We start from the raw sequence: 13,551 nt of genomic DNA, 5'->3' as shown, positions 1-13,551 counted from the left end.
GGCAGGTGACACGGGGCAGCTCACAATAAAACGGACACAACGCCGCGGATTAAAACAACAACTACACCCTGCCACCCTGCCTCTTCCCCAGAGACTGACAGGGGGGAAAGGCTACAGGTTTCCTGCCCCCCCAGCTGACCAGAGTTGGAGGGAGGCTAATCTAACCCTCCTCCACACTGCTAACGGCAGAGGCTTCAGGGTGGGGCAGGAGGGCGAATGCAGGGGAGCCTCTACTGAAGAAAAGTGGGGAGCAGTTAATGCATTGGGGCTGGTTGCAATTTGCAAAATAAAAAGTAGGGAGGGGGAGGGCCTTGCCGAGCCTTGAAAGGGAGGACGAAGAGCCAGGATGACATCAGCCGAAATAGCTCAGTTGGGAGAGCGTTAGACTGAAGATCTAAAGGTCCCTGGTTCGATCCCGGGTTTCGGCAGAGGCTTTTTTTTTTAAAAGGGGGGGGGGCTGTCTGTTATGTTGCAAAACGCTTCTTTTTGTGCGGCCCCCGAAAAGAAGACGGAAAAAGGGGTGTAGCCCTTTGTGTGTGTGTGTGTGTGTGTGTGTGTGTTTTGTGTGTTGCAAAGCACGCAAAGTTTCAGGAGCTGAAAGTCTGTAGAGATTCTCAGTGCCCCAAGTCATGGTTCAGCCAAAGGTCCTTATTTTTTCAGGAGGCAACTGGACTTCCTATTCTTTTTCTTTTGAAGAGGTTTCGCTTCTTCTCCAAGAAGCATCTTCAGTTCTGAGTGGATGGTAGGAAAGGGAAGGATTGATGCTCCTTGCAGACAGCTGGTCATTTTCATCCTTTTAGAGGGTCCTTGAGGCTACTTAGAGGTTTAGCACCAATAGGAATGGATTCCCAGAGAGAGAGAAATTGCAAACTCCAGGAACCATTTGCACCACTCAGGGGACCCTGAAGACACAGGGAAACCTCCAAGTGCTTCAAAAGGATGCAAATGACCGGCTGTCTTCAAGGAATATAAACTCTTCCATTCCACCACCATCCAAGTGAGAGTTGAAGAAGCTGCATGGATGAAAAGCGAAATGTCTTCAAAAGAAAAAACCAGACAGTCCAGTTGCCTCTTGGGGGGGGGGAGCACTTTTGGGGTTTACAATGGGCTGCTGTTGCTGATCTCTTTTCTCTTGCAGCAAGATTTCTTGCCTAGGAAACGTGTAAAAGAGGCCTACGGTGATTCAGATGTTGACTCTGCATGATCTCCAAGAGGGGTGCCTGGAAACTCTTGGCAGGGCTCCTCCTCGTTAGTATAGTGGTAAGTATCCCCGCCTGTCACGCGGGAGACCGGGGTTCGATTCCCCGACGGGGAGGCCTAATAGTTTTTTTTTTTAATTTTAATTTTTTGAAAAGCAAAGGCCTTTTTCGTTTGCAAAATATCCTGGGAGGCGAGTTGGGAAACGTCGCAGATTTTATTTTGATATGCATTAATGCAGTAGAACCCTCCAAGGAGGATTTAAGTAGAAAAATTGCAATGGGGGGGGCAACCTCCTTTTGCAGACTCGATTGATGGGAAAACTCTGGCCTTGCTGGAGAAAAGAAGTTGGACAGGTTGCAATTTTGCCCAAATTTGGCAATTCGTCCAACCCCCATTTTAAGAGGCTTCCATTCCCAGAATTCCCTAGCCAGCAAATGTTGCTCCTCCAGCGGCAAGCTGGCTGGAGGAATTCTGGGAGTGGAAGTCCACCCCTTTTAAGCAATTGACCAAGGTTGAGAAAATAATATTATATGGAGAAATCTTGCAATTAGCTTTAACTCTTTTATTTATTTCTTCTTTTCCTATCCGTCCATTCCGTCTTAGCCAAAAACTCCACTCCAGGTTTTCCTTCCAAGCGGTTCTCTCCCTCTCTTCCATTCAACAGTCTGGTTTCTATTCTCACCGCACTTCGAACCTTTTTATCCTTCCGCCGTTCCATTCCAGAGAAGGCGGGACGGACTTCCTGCGCATGCCCCTTCTGACTTCCCGCGTCCCTATTGGCTAAAAGGAGACCTCGTGCGCTCGAATGAAAAATAATCCATCGCTTTCCGTTGGCGGAGCGATCCACGTGCGACGCCTATATAAAAGGTCGCCGCGGCGGGTTACGCAGTTAGAACAAGTCGCCTCTTGCTTGTGTGAATTTGTTGCTGTCTGCTAGGGCCCACTCGAGCTCCGCCGTAAGCCTTTATCGTTACATTTGTCTTATAGTGGTATTTTTTTCTTACATTCTTTATTAAATTCGGTCTGAGGGAGGGTTAACATTCCTTGAATGAGCCTTATTTGGAAAGGGGGGGGGATTCTTTCTGGGGGGGGGGCAGAAACCGTGTAGGAGGGAAGCGCGGATTTTCACAGGTTGTCCCTTCGTGACGGCTTTGGTTGTGAGAGGCGGGGGAAATGCTATTTTTAATTAAAGCGGAGGGGAGAGAAAGGCCCTAACGGCTTATTCAGCCGCGACCCAAAATGGCCGCCCCGGTAGCTGGATAGGGAAGAATCAGCGAGTCCCCGCCCACTCGCTTGTGACGTCTTCATTCTGACGTGGCGCGTCTGTAACTCCGCCCCCCAGCCAAAGTCATCCAGTGCGCACGCGCGCTTTCTCTTTCGCGCTGCTCTTTTGAGTCGGTTCCGGAAGCGACGTACGTGGGGGAAGGGGGGCGGGGCGGGGGCTGCAGCCCCTTCTCCCTACGGGCCTTACCAGATTTTGGGGAAGCAAGGGCGGTGGGTTGGTAGGGGATGGGAGCCAATGCACTTCGGGAAGGCGTAAAAGCAGTCTGGGAGGAGGGGTTGCGAAGGTCATCTAGTCGTGGCCTCCGCGACATGTTGAAAAAAAACATTCTTGGAAGGTGGGCAGGTTGCTTTTCAGGACCTCCCACGAAAGAACACGTAGCCACCACAGACAGGCAGCATTCCTGCTGGGTGCATTGGTTTAACGGGGTTGGGTGTGTGTGTGTGTTCCAGCTCCAGCAGTAGGAATCTAGGGATTGTACAATAAGGAAAGAAGCAATGGAGGTCCTGTTGTGGAGTTTTTAAATCAAGCAATAGAGGTCCTGTTGTGTTTAAATCAAGGATCCTCCAGACTTGGCCCCTTTTAAAACTTGTGGGATTCAATTCCCAGAATTCCTCAGCCAGCCAGAAGCTTACAAGTTGCCAGGTTTGGAGAGGTCTGGTTTAAGTCAAATGTAAACAGTTACACCTTTGACATTGAAAAAAGGAGTTCTTTAAGCACAATTGAGGTAGTTGCTAACTGGATTGGTGTGGTTTCCTGTCCCCGTTTCCCTTCTTCCCAGTTGCAGAGAAAATGCAGATCTTTGTGAAGACCTTGACCGGGAAAACCATCACCCTAGAGGTGGAGCCCAGTGACACCATTGAGAATGTCAAGGCTAAGATTCAAGACAAGGAAGGCATTCCTCCTGACCAGCAGAGATTGATCTTCGCTGGCAAACAGCTGGAAGATGGCCGCACACTCTCTGACTACAACATCCAGAAGGAGTCCACCCTCCATCTTGTCCTGCGTCTGAGAGGTGGCATGCAGATCTTTGTCAAGACCTTGACAGGGAAGACAATTACCTTAGAGGTGGAGCCCAGTGACACCATTGAAAATGTCAAGGCTAAGATCCAAGACAAGGAAGGCATTCCTCCTGACCAGCAGAGATTGATCTTTGCAGGGAAGCAATTAGAAGATGGCCGCACTCTCTCCGACTACAACATCCAGAAGGAGTCTACCCTCCATCTTGTCCTGCGTCTGAGGGGTGGCATGCAGATCTTTGTCAAGACCTTGACAGGGAAGACAATTACCTTAGAGGTGGAGCCCAGTGACACCATTGAGAATGTCAAGGCCAAAATCCAGGATAAAGAAGGCATTCCTCCCGACCAACAGAGGCTGATCTTTGCTGGCAAACAGCTGGAAGATGGCCGCACCCTCTCCGACTACAACATCCAGAAGGAGTCCACCCTCCATCTTGTCCTGCGTCTGAGGGGTGGCATGCAGATCTTTGTCAAGACCTTGACAGGGAAGACAATTACCTTAGAGGTGGAGCCCAGTGACACCATTGAGAATGTCAAGGCTAAGATCCAAGACAAGGAAGGCATTCCTCCCGACCAACAGAGGCTGATCTTTGCTGGCAAACAGCTGGAAGACGGCCGCACTCTGTCTGACTACAATATCCAGAAGGAGTCTACCCTCCATCTTGTGCTGCGTCTGAGGGGTGGTTTTTAAACTTTCTGCTTGCTTACAACTGTTGAAGTAAACTTCACTGCACTTTGTTTCAATAAAGCTGTTGGGATTCCCAATTGTCTTGATAAATTATTTGAATTGTTGTGTACAAAGTATAAACAACTTAGAGCAATGAGGGTGGAATGAAAATGCTCATTTACAAAATGGGGCAGAGGGAAGGTGGCTAGATTTAAGATGCTTTGTCAAAGCTTAGCAAATGATGTTAGTCACTTGTGCTAAGCAAGTAAACTATGACTCAGAGATTGCCATTACATGTAAAATAACAAGGCCTGAAGGCCTTTGCTTTGGCCCCAGAGACCTAGGATGATATATGAGTTGCAAAGAGGATAGGAAGTGGTAAGACTTTATCTGGCACCACTGTTAATTTGGGGGGCTTGAGTGACTTAATGCAATTAAGGGTAAAGAATCTTAAGTTTCCTTTACATTTCTAGCCTTGCACAGAGAGCTTATGCACAGAAGACCAATCACACTTGGCCAATAAAGAATTATAGTTCCTGTAATGGATCTGTTTAAATGTGGATTCCTTAGTATCACTAGATATAACCCTGAGTAACCTCTACTGTGATTTCCTAGTCTAATAAACAGCTGGTATTTAGCTGGTTTGGACCTTTTTGGGTGAACCAGTAATGGCAACCTGCCGGTGGGCCTAGCCACCCAACCTGGCTATGCTGTCCTATTTAGTCAGTTTTCAAAGCTCTCTGAGGAAAGCGTGCACGGAATGCATGCGCTCTCACAGGCAAGTGTCCTTGCTCACAAGATGAGCAGGTGCAGTGACCCATTGGTAAACTACTATGAAACCCACCTCTGCCAATAAAGCACCTGTGAACCACCAAGTCGGAGAGCACCCAGGTTGCCACAGGCCGCCTCCACACCCTTGCAGCCCTGATGTGATCTAGTTGGGTAATGAAACATCTGCAAGAAAGCTACCCAGCTCTGCACGGAGGATGCACAGTCCCTGCTCATCCCTTTCCCTTCTCCCGATGCAAACATTTGCAAGGAAACCCAAGTTCAAGGCTGGTCTGTATTCTGTTGCAACTAGTTCTACGCTACCTAATTAGTTCATGGAGTGATAGAAGGGGGAGTTGTGCAGGCTGATTCCTTGGAGAGGAGCCCCAATCCCTGCTGGACAGAACCAGAATCTCCGGTGGGGCGTCTCTTCTCCCAAGGTGGGAGGTGCGCCTGGAGCAAACCTGTGCAGCACCTGGAAGTGCCAGATGGAGTTGGAAAGGGATGGGGCTTCACGTGGCTGAGTCAGGATGGGAGAGCCTCAAAACGCACTCTGCCCTCCTTCAACCCTTTCCATCCATTCCCAACTCCCTTTTCCTTCTTTTCATCCCCAACTCTTCTCATTCCTTCTTTCCCATTCCTTTCCTCCTGTTCCATCCATTCCCAGCTCCTTCCTTCTTTCCTTCTCATTCTTCTCTCCCTCCCCATTTGCCACCTTCTTCCCTTCCATCCCTGCCTTCCTCTCATCCTCAACTCTATTCCTTCTTTCCTCCCTCCCCATTCTTCCTCCTCTCCTTCCTCTCACCCCCAACTCCTTCCTTCCTTTCTCTCCTTCCTCTCATCCCCATCTCCTTCCATTTTTCCTCCCTCCCCATTCTCCTTCCTCCCTCCTTTCCCTTCTATCCATTCCCAACTCCTTCTTTCTTTCCTTCCTCTCATCCCCATCTCCTTCCATTTTTCCTCCCTCCCCATTCTCCTTTCCGTTTTATCCATTCCCAACTCCTTCCTTCCTTCCTTCCCCGTTCTCCCTCTTTCCTCCCTCCCCTCCCCTTCCCAACTCCTCTCTCCCTCCCCGCGCAAGACCACGAGGGGCCAGGGGAGAGGTGGCAGCAGGGCGGGAGTCTCCCTCGCCACCACCCGCTTCCAGAGCCCACCGCCCCTCCCTCCCCCTCCCTCCCACCGCCCAGCCCGTCCCCGCGGGGCGGAGGCAACAGCAGCAGCAGCAGCGGCGAGTCCGCCCGCTCAGCGCAGCCGGGCGCCTCCCTCTTGCCGCCGTTGGCTGCCGGGGCGGGCGGGGAGTGGCGGGGCGGTCAGCGGCGCCCGTCAAGAGCCCCCGCGGCGGGCATGGCACGGAGCGCAGCGCAAGGGCGGCGGCGGCGGGGCTGGCAGGCCGGCCATGGCGAGGGGCGAGAGCACCAAGGGCGGCTGCGGGCAGCGCTGCGGGACGGCGGCCGCGCTGGCCGTTCTGGGCTTGCTGTGCCTGGGCTTCGGGCTGGTCCTGCTGCAGACCATGCCGGGCCTCTTGCGGCAGCAGGTGGTCAAGGTAAGGGCGCTCAGGCGGAGGGGCTCCCCCCCTCAGATAGACTGCCCCGAGGAGGGGAGGCTCTGCCGCGCCTGGGCTCGCGGACCTTCGCAAGAGGCGCCCAAGGGGGAACGGGGCTGCCGGCCGTGGGCAGGGCTAGAACAGACCGACAACCAAAAGCTTTAATTTAAAAAAAAATCCCGTATTGGGATTTAAGACCTGCAAACTTTTTTCCCCTTCCGGCCCGGTTCCTTCTCTGTGCGTGTGTTTTTTTTTTCTCTCTCTCTCTCTCTTTTCTCTGTCTCTGTCTCTTTCTCTCTGTCTCTTTCTTTCTTTCTCTCTGTCTCTTTCTTTCTTTCTTTCTTTCTTTCTTTCTTTCTTTCTTTCTTTCTCTCTTTTCTCTGTCTCTTTTCCTCTGTCCCTCACTCTATTTCTTTCTCTCTGACTGTCTCTTTCTTTCTCTCTCTCTCTTTTCTCTGTCTCTCTCTTTCTTTCTCTCTGTCTCTCTCTTTCTTTCTCTCTTTTTCTTTCTCTGTCTCTCACTCTCTCTTTCTTTCTGTCTCTCTGTCTCTGTGTCTCTTTTTCTTTCTCTCTTCCTCTCTCTGCTTCTCTCTTTTTTCATTCTCTCTCTTTCTCTCTCTCTTTCTCTCTCTTTCTCTTTCTATCCCTCCCTCTTCCTTCCTTCCTTCCTTCCTTCCCTCCTTTCTTTTTTTCCTTTCTCCCAGTCCTTTCCTCTAGGTTCTCTTCCCACCACTCCTACTAGCTAGGCTAGGAGGACTCCTTTGCCATCTGAGTTTGGTTTATCCTTGGCTAAATGTTGTTTTTCTGTCTTTGCAAAGATGGGTAAATTCTGCTTTGGCTGCTGGTAAAGCTTTTTTTTCCGCCTTTCCGTCTCCTCCGCTCTCAAATTCAGGAATTTCTTTTTTAAAAACAGGTCAGTTCAGAGTCTGGAGGCTTCGGAGAGAGGCAGGGCACCCACAAACACACACCAGACGCTTCCCAAACCTTTTCTCCATTAGAACTTGTGGTTCGAAGGTGGTGAAAATATTATTTCATGCAACGTATTGCCTTTTTCATCTCCTGTCTGGGCCTTTGTTGTGTATTCAACGTCTTCTTAAAAGTCTCCAGTGTTTGAGGAACCACACAACTTCTGGAGGCAACTTCTGTTCCACAGGTTAATTGCCCTCATTGTTAGGTTAGCTTCTCCTTAATTCCAGGTTGCTTCTCTCCTTGATTAGTTTTCACTCATTGTTTCTTCTCCTGCCCTCTGGTGCTTTGTAGAATAATTTGACTCCCTCTTCTTTGTGGCAACTCCTCAAATATTGTAACGCTGCTATCATGTCACCCTTAGTCCTTCTTTTCATCAAAGTCGATAGACTAGAACGTTTTCTCAACTTCCTGCTCTACATCCCTCCCCAGAAGCTTACAGAATAACAGAGTTGGAAGGGACCTTGGAGGTCTTCTAGTCCAACCCCCTACTCGGGCAGGAATCCCTATACCCTTTCAGACAAATGGTCGTCCGGTTGCTTTTTAAAAAACTCCAGTGTTGGATCACTTACAACATTCTGGAGGCAAGTTGTTCCCACTGGTTAATTGTCCTCCCTGTTAGGAAGTTTCTGTTTAGTTCTTGGTTGCTTCTCTCCTTGGTTAGTTTCCCTCCATTATTTATTGTCTTGCCTTCAGGGGCTTTAGAAGACAACCTTTTCTTTGGGGCAGCTCTTCAAATACTGGAATACTGCTAAAACACGTCCCCCCACCCCAGTCTTCCTTTTCTCTAGATTAGCCATACCAAATTATTTTAATTTATTTTATGCATAAGAAGTGCAGGTGGAGAAAGAAAAAAAAATATTTGCAAGGGGGGTCACATCCAAATTTACATCCATTTTGCCACGATGAATTGCTGAAGTTGTTAAGTGAAACACATAGTTGTTAAGTGAATCTGGCTTCCCCCGTGGATTTTGCTGGCTGGGAAGATTGCAATTGGCAATCCCGGGATGCTGTAATTGCCTTGCAAATCCCTGCCAAGCCCCTGAAGTTTGATCGTGCAACTCCGGCATGCCGCCACAGTCATAAATGCGAGGACCGGTCGTAAGTCCCTTTTTTCTTTCCCGCTGAACTTAAGCAGACTCCACACAAATGCTCGTACGTTCAGGACTTAGCCTCTCTGCCAAAATTACGGTTGAACCCATGGAATTGCATGCAAGGAATAGCAGCTTTGCCCAAGTTCTGTTGTTAGTTTTTCCTGGCAGAATGGGAAAGACGGACTTTGCTTCTCAAAACAGATTTCCAAACTGCATCCAGCCCTCTTGAAATCCAATTTCTCCCTGCTTCTGTCATCCATGTTGGAAACACAATATCTGCGTTTGTTACAGTGCTTAGTTTGTTTGTTTTTTTGCCGATGCAACCAAAAAGCAGATTCAGAGTTCAAAACCCAGGAAGGAAATCTCGCTCGCCCATTCCGAGGGCGTCTAAACTAACAGGGTTGATTATTTTTATTTTGCTTTGATCTCTTCTCTCTGCTGGATTTGGTAGATTACAGAGGGATTTAACCTGCACCAGATTTAGTCTGCGGCATACGACAGACTGAACAGATCAAGGCAGGAGGACAAACCCATTCATAACACCTCTGTGCTTTCATATTTTAGTCAGCCACTCTTTCCCTCCAGGCCATGCAACCTTCCTCTTAAATTTGCAAAACCTGAAGTGTCCCAGTTGGCAATACACAACCGGTAACAAAAGAAAGTTTAATTAAAGAACTTCAGACCCCACCCTTCTCCCCCTTTGCTCCCCTTATCTCAGTTAGGCACTGTTATTCTTAACCCTTGCAGCCGTTCAGGTATATGCTACCTGCGGTGACTGAATAATTTGCAAACATGCAAATGTATTTCAAGAAACCTTGGGAATAAATCGAGCTTTTTCCTTCCTCTGTAGCCTGGTTTTAAATAGGAACAGAGTTGGAAGGGACCTTGTATATCATGTAATCCAATTCCCCGGCTAAGAATGAGACCCTATACCCAGGATGGTGAACCTTTTTGTCTCTGAGTGCCCAAACTGGAATGTAAGGAAATCTGAAGACCAGCTGGCCGGCACATGCATGCCTGTTTTTTGGCTGTTTTCAGGGGGTTTTTTGGCCCCCAAAATCGCCAAAAACCGGCCTGAAAATGGCCCCAAAACAGCCTGGATTTGGCCATTTTTCAGGCCATTTTCTGGCGCTCCAGCAGAAGAGCAGCTGGCAACAACGTGTGTGCCCACACAGAGGGCTCATTTCTGACCGATGGCACTCCAGTCTCCTTGAAAGCTTCCAGTGATAAAGCTACCACAACATCTGAAGGCAACTTCTGTTCCATTGGTGGATTGCTGTCTCTGTCAGGAAATTCCTCCTCCTAGGTTGAATCTCTCCTTGTTCAGGTTCCATCCATTCTTCCTTGCCTGGCCTTCAGGTGCTTTGGAGAATAGCTTGACCCCCCCCCCCTCCTCTCTGTGGCAGCCCCTCAAGTATTGGAAGTCTGCTCTCCTGTCTCCCCTGGTCCTTCTCTTCCCTAGACTAGCCATGCCCAGTTCCTGCAACCGTTCTTCATGTTTTAGTCTCCAGGCCTTTGATCATCTTAGATAGATTCAGATTAACAGAGTTACAAGGGACCTTGTAGGTCATCTAGCCCAACCCCCTGCCCAAGCAGGAGACCCTACACCATTCTTGACCGATGGCAGTCCAGTCTCTTCTTGAAAGCCTCTAGGGATGAAGCTCCCACAACCTCTGAAGGCAACTTCTGTTTCATGGGTTGATTGCTTAATTGGTTGAGCTTTTTTCTCTCTGTGGTTGGGAAAGTAATCATTTAACTTTGGCCTCTGAGTTTTTAAAGAGCAGTCAAGGTCTTTATCGCTGTTCTCTGTTGTCAACAAAGCTACACTCAGTCGCACAGACTTTGTCCGGTGCTTATCACGAGTGGCTGTTCTCTTGTTTGAAAAGAACAACTTCTGTACAAAGAGCACCAGGGGGTTGACCTTAGGGCCACAGCACGTCCTACTCTGATATCACCCCTTCGAGGAAAGCCAGATCATGGAAAAGTCACCACAAAGATTACCTGGAACTCTTTTTATATATATTTTATTTTTTTAACAAACAAGCACAGATAAACATCAAACATTAAAACCATCTTCCAGTTACATACAGTCTGTCGATTGGTTACAAAACCTTTGTGCATCCTCTCCATAGTCTTCACTTACAATTTATGTAGGGATTACCTGGAACTCTTGTTGCAAGTTATAATAACAGAATCTTGAAAGGGGACCGCTACTCGCTGAAGAAGATACCAAAGAAGATCAGTATTGAGTTTCTTCCTCACCCACCCTTCCTAAGTTGGAGTTAATCTAACAGTGGTCCAAACTTTTTTCTCGAGGTCACACCACTTCATTCCACCAGTTTTCCTGCAAACTTTCTTTTACCGGCTCTTCCAGAGTTTTTCTAAGCTTTCGGCTTAACGCCAAAATCAGTTGCAAGATTATTTTTTTTAAAAAAAGGCTCCTATTTTGCAAGGATCTTGCAGTCTAAACTCGGAGCAAAGCAACTTCTAAATTGTTCTCCCATTGGAAAGAATCTGTCAGAGACTTAACAGAACTGTGGTTATGATTTGAGACTACTTAAAGCAGGGGTCTCCAACCTTGGCAACTTGAAGACTTGTGGACTTCAACTCCCAAAGTTCACAAGTCTTCAAGTTGCCAAGGTTGGAGACCCCTGACTTAAAGCACCCCTAATGATTGATTAGGTATAGGGTACAGGTGGTGCAGTGGCGAAGACGCTGAGCTTGTCGATCAGAAAGGTTGGCAATTCGGCGGTTCGAATCCCTAGTGCCGCATAACAGAGTGAGCTCCCAGCTTCTTCTCCCAGCTTCTGCCAACCTAGCAGTTGGAAAGCACGTAAAAAATGCAAGTAGAAAAATAGGAACCACTTTTGGTGGGAAGGGAACAGCGTTCCGTGTGCATTTGGCATTGAGTCATGCCGGCCACAGGACCACGGAGACGTCTTCGGACAGCGCTGGCTCTTTGGCTTTGAAACGGAGATGAGCACCGCCCCCTAGAGCCAGGAACGACTAGCATACATATGTGCAATGATTGATTGATTGAATTTATATATTATATTACCTAATGATTGATTGATTGAATTTATATTGCCGCCTACTTACCCATGGCGACTCAAGGCGGCTTACAGAATATATAACCACATTTAAAACAATAAAAACTAACAAGAAGAATCAAATAAATTAATACAGTACAATATAACAAAATCAACCCGCCATCTCCCATTCACCCCACCCCAGCAACAGCAGATCACACGAGCCATTGAGTGGGCTCCATCCCACTCTGGGTTCCCCAAGCCCACTGGCAGAACCTTCAGTGCCTTCTGGAAGTTTGGGGGCCATTCTAATCTCTGGGGGGGGGTGATGTTCCAGAGAGAGGGGGCCACCACGGAGAAGGCCCTTCTTCTGGGTCCCACCAGGTGTATCTCCCTCGGGGATGGAGGCACATTCCCTGTTTCCCTGCTCTGATGGGTCGGGTAGATGTGACCAGCAAGAGAGGCTCTCTCAGATCACCTGGTCCCCAGCCAATGAGGGCTTTAAAAGTGACAACCAGCACCTTAAATTGCACCCGGAAGCAAACCGACAGCCAATGCAATTCCCGCAGGAGAGTCAATACATACGCACACTAAGGTCTGCACAAAATCATGCGGGCCACTGCATTTTGCACCCACTGGAGCTTCCAGATGCTCTTCAAGGGCAGCCCCATGTAGAGCGTGTTGTGATAGTCAAAGACAGGGAGTGACTAGGGCACGAGTGACCCTGCGTAGGGACCGCTGGTCCAGGAAAGGGTGCAACTGACACACAGCCCACAGTTGTGCCAAGGCCCTCCTGGCCACACAACTTGTCACCTGCTCTTCTAATTATTTAGCAGGACCCTCACAATTAAGAGCTGCTTCAAGGGTGGGGTTTTTTTCCCCTTTCAAAATAGAGGATGGCCTCGGGAAACCAGAACGCATTCGCTTAAGAGCGCTTTTCAATTGACGCAAACAGTCGTGATCACGGTTCAGGAACTGTCTGTTCTGCAGCCAAGCAGTTGATCTTGTTCGCTGATTCCCAAGGCCAAATGATGATAATGTTCTAGTCTCCAATTCAGACCGGCCAGTTGATTTTGCAACTCAGGAAAGCATCTAAAGATGCACTTGGAATCCTGCATTCAGTTTTGGTCGCCACGATGTAGAAAAGATGTGGAGACTCTGGAAAGAGTTCAGAGAAGAGCAACAAAGAGGATTAGGGGACTGGAGGCTAAAGCAAATGAAGAACGGTTGCAGGAACTGGGAAAGTCTAGTTTAATTAAAAGAAGGACTAGGGGAGACATGATAGCAGTGTCCCAATATCTCAGGGGTTGCCACAAAGAGGGAGTCAAACTCTTCCCTGAAAATAAGCCCTTCCCAAAAATATTTAACCGCATGCGCAGCCTTTCCCCACCTAAATATGGCCCATGTACCCCAAATGCACCTGCCATTCATGCAGAACAGCCTCGCAGAGGTCGCTTCTGCAGACCCTAATTTCTCTTCTCTTAGTGACGGTCGCAAAAAGAGGGCAGGCTCAGCGACAGTGGCAAGAGTGTTCCAGAAACCGAGACAGAACCTCCGGCTCTCTCTGGATCAACTGATCCGTGGGCCGAGGTTAAGGGGCCTCCTGCACCTCAAAAATAATAAGACCTCCCTGAAAATAAGGCCAAGCGCTTATTTCGGGGGTTGAAAGAAAATAAGACCCTGTCTTATTTTCGGGGAAACACGGATAGCAAGAGGGCGATGTTTAATGTCTGAGAATGAGTCGCTGTTTCCCTGGTGCCCTAAAGCTGATTTTTGGGCAAGGATTCCTGTTTGCGATTTCCTCTGTGTGTGTGTGTGTGTGTTGTTTTTCCCCAGATTAAGGAACTTCTCAAGCCTTAATAAAAGGAACAAAGGAAAGATGCAATATTATGTTGAACGTGCATCTTATTAAGAAGGGTAGACGCATGAATTTTTTGAAAGAGGATTAGGGAAGTTGCACGACCTAAAATGCTTGAATTTCGA

General features: G+C 48.4%; 2 protein-coding genes across 5 annotated transcripts in view; both read left to right on the top strand.

Annotated features, from left to right (window-relative positions):
* The first annotated feature begins 2,002 nt into the window (after positions 1–2,002).
* UBB (ubiquitin B) lies at positions 2,003–4,266 on the top strand. Its single transcript, XM_081966398.1, has 2 exons — positions 2,003–2,156; positions 3,264–4,266. Exon 2 carries the CDS (start codon positions 3,275–3,277, stop codon positions 4,190–4,192), a length of 918 nt encoding a protein of 305 aa, XP_081822524.1. The 5' UTR covers positions 2,003–2,156; positions 3,264–3,274; the 3' UTR covers positions 4,193–4,266.
* A 1,883-nt stretch (positions 4,267–6,149) lies between these two features.
* The window catches only part of SCARB1 (scavenger receptor class B member 1), a 62,773-nt gene continuing 55,371 nt past the window's right edge, over positions 6,150–13,551 (top strand). For 3 of the 4 annotated variants that reach the window (XM_081966920.1, XM_081966921.1, XM_081966918.1), the window contains exon 1: positions 6,150–6,479. In XM_081966920.1, coding sequence (XP_081823046.1) covers positions 6,333–6,479 — 147 coding nt within the window. In that variant the 5' untranslated portion in view covers positions 6,150–6,332. The remainder of the gene's footprint in view (positions 6,480–13,551) is intronic. The other variant, XM_081966919.1, reaches the window with a different exon arrangement.

The sequence above is a fragment of the Natrix helvetica genome (genome assembly GCF_964273705.1).
Source record: "Natrix helvetica genome assembly, chromosome: 14".
Lineage (NCBI taxonomy): Eukaryota > Metazoa > Chordata > Lepidosauria > Squamata > Natricidae > Natrix > Natrix helvetica.
The sequence above is the reverse complement of the archived record's forward strand: the minus strand, read 5'-3'. Positions and strand labels throughout refer to the sequence as shown.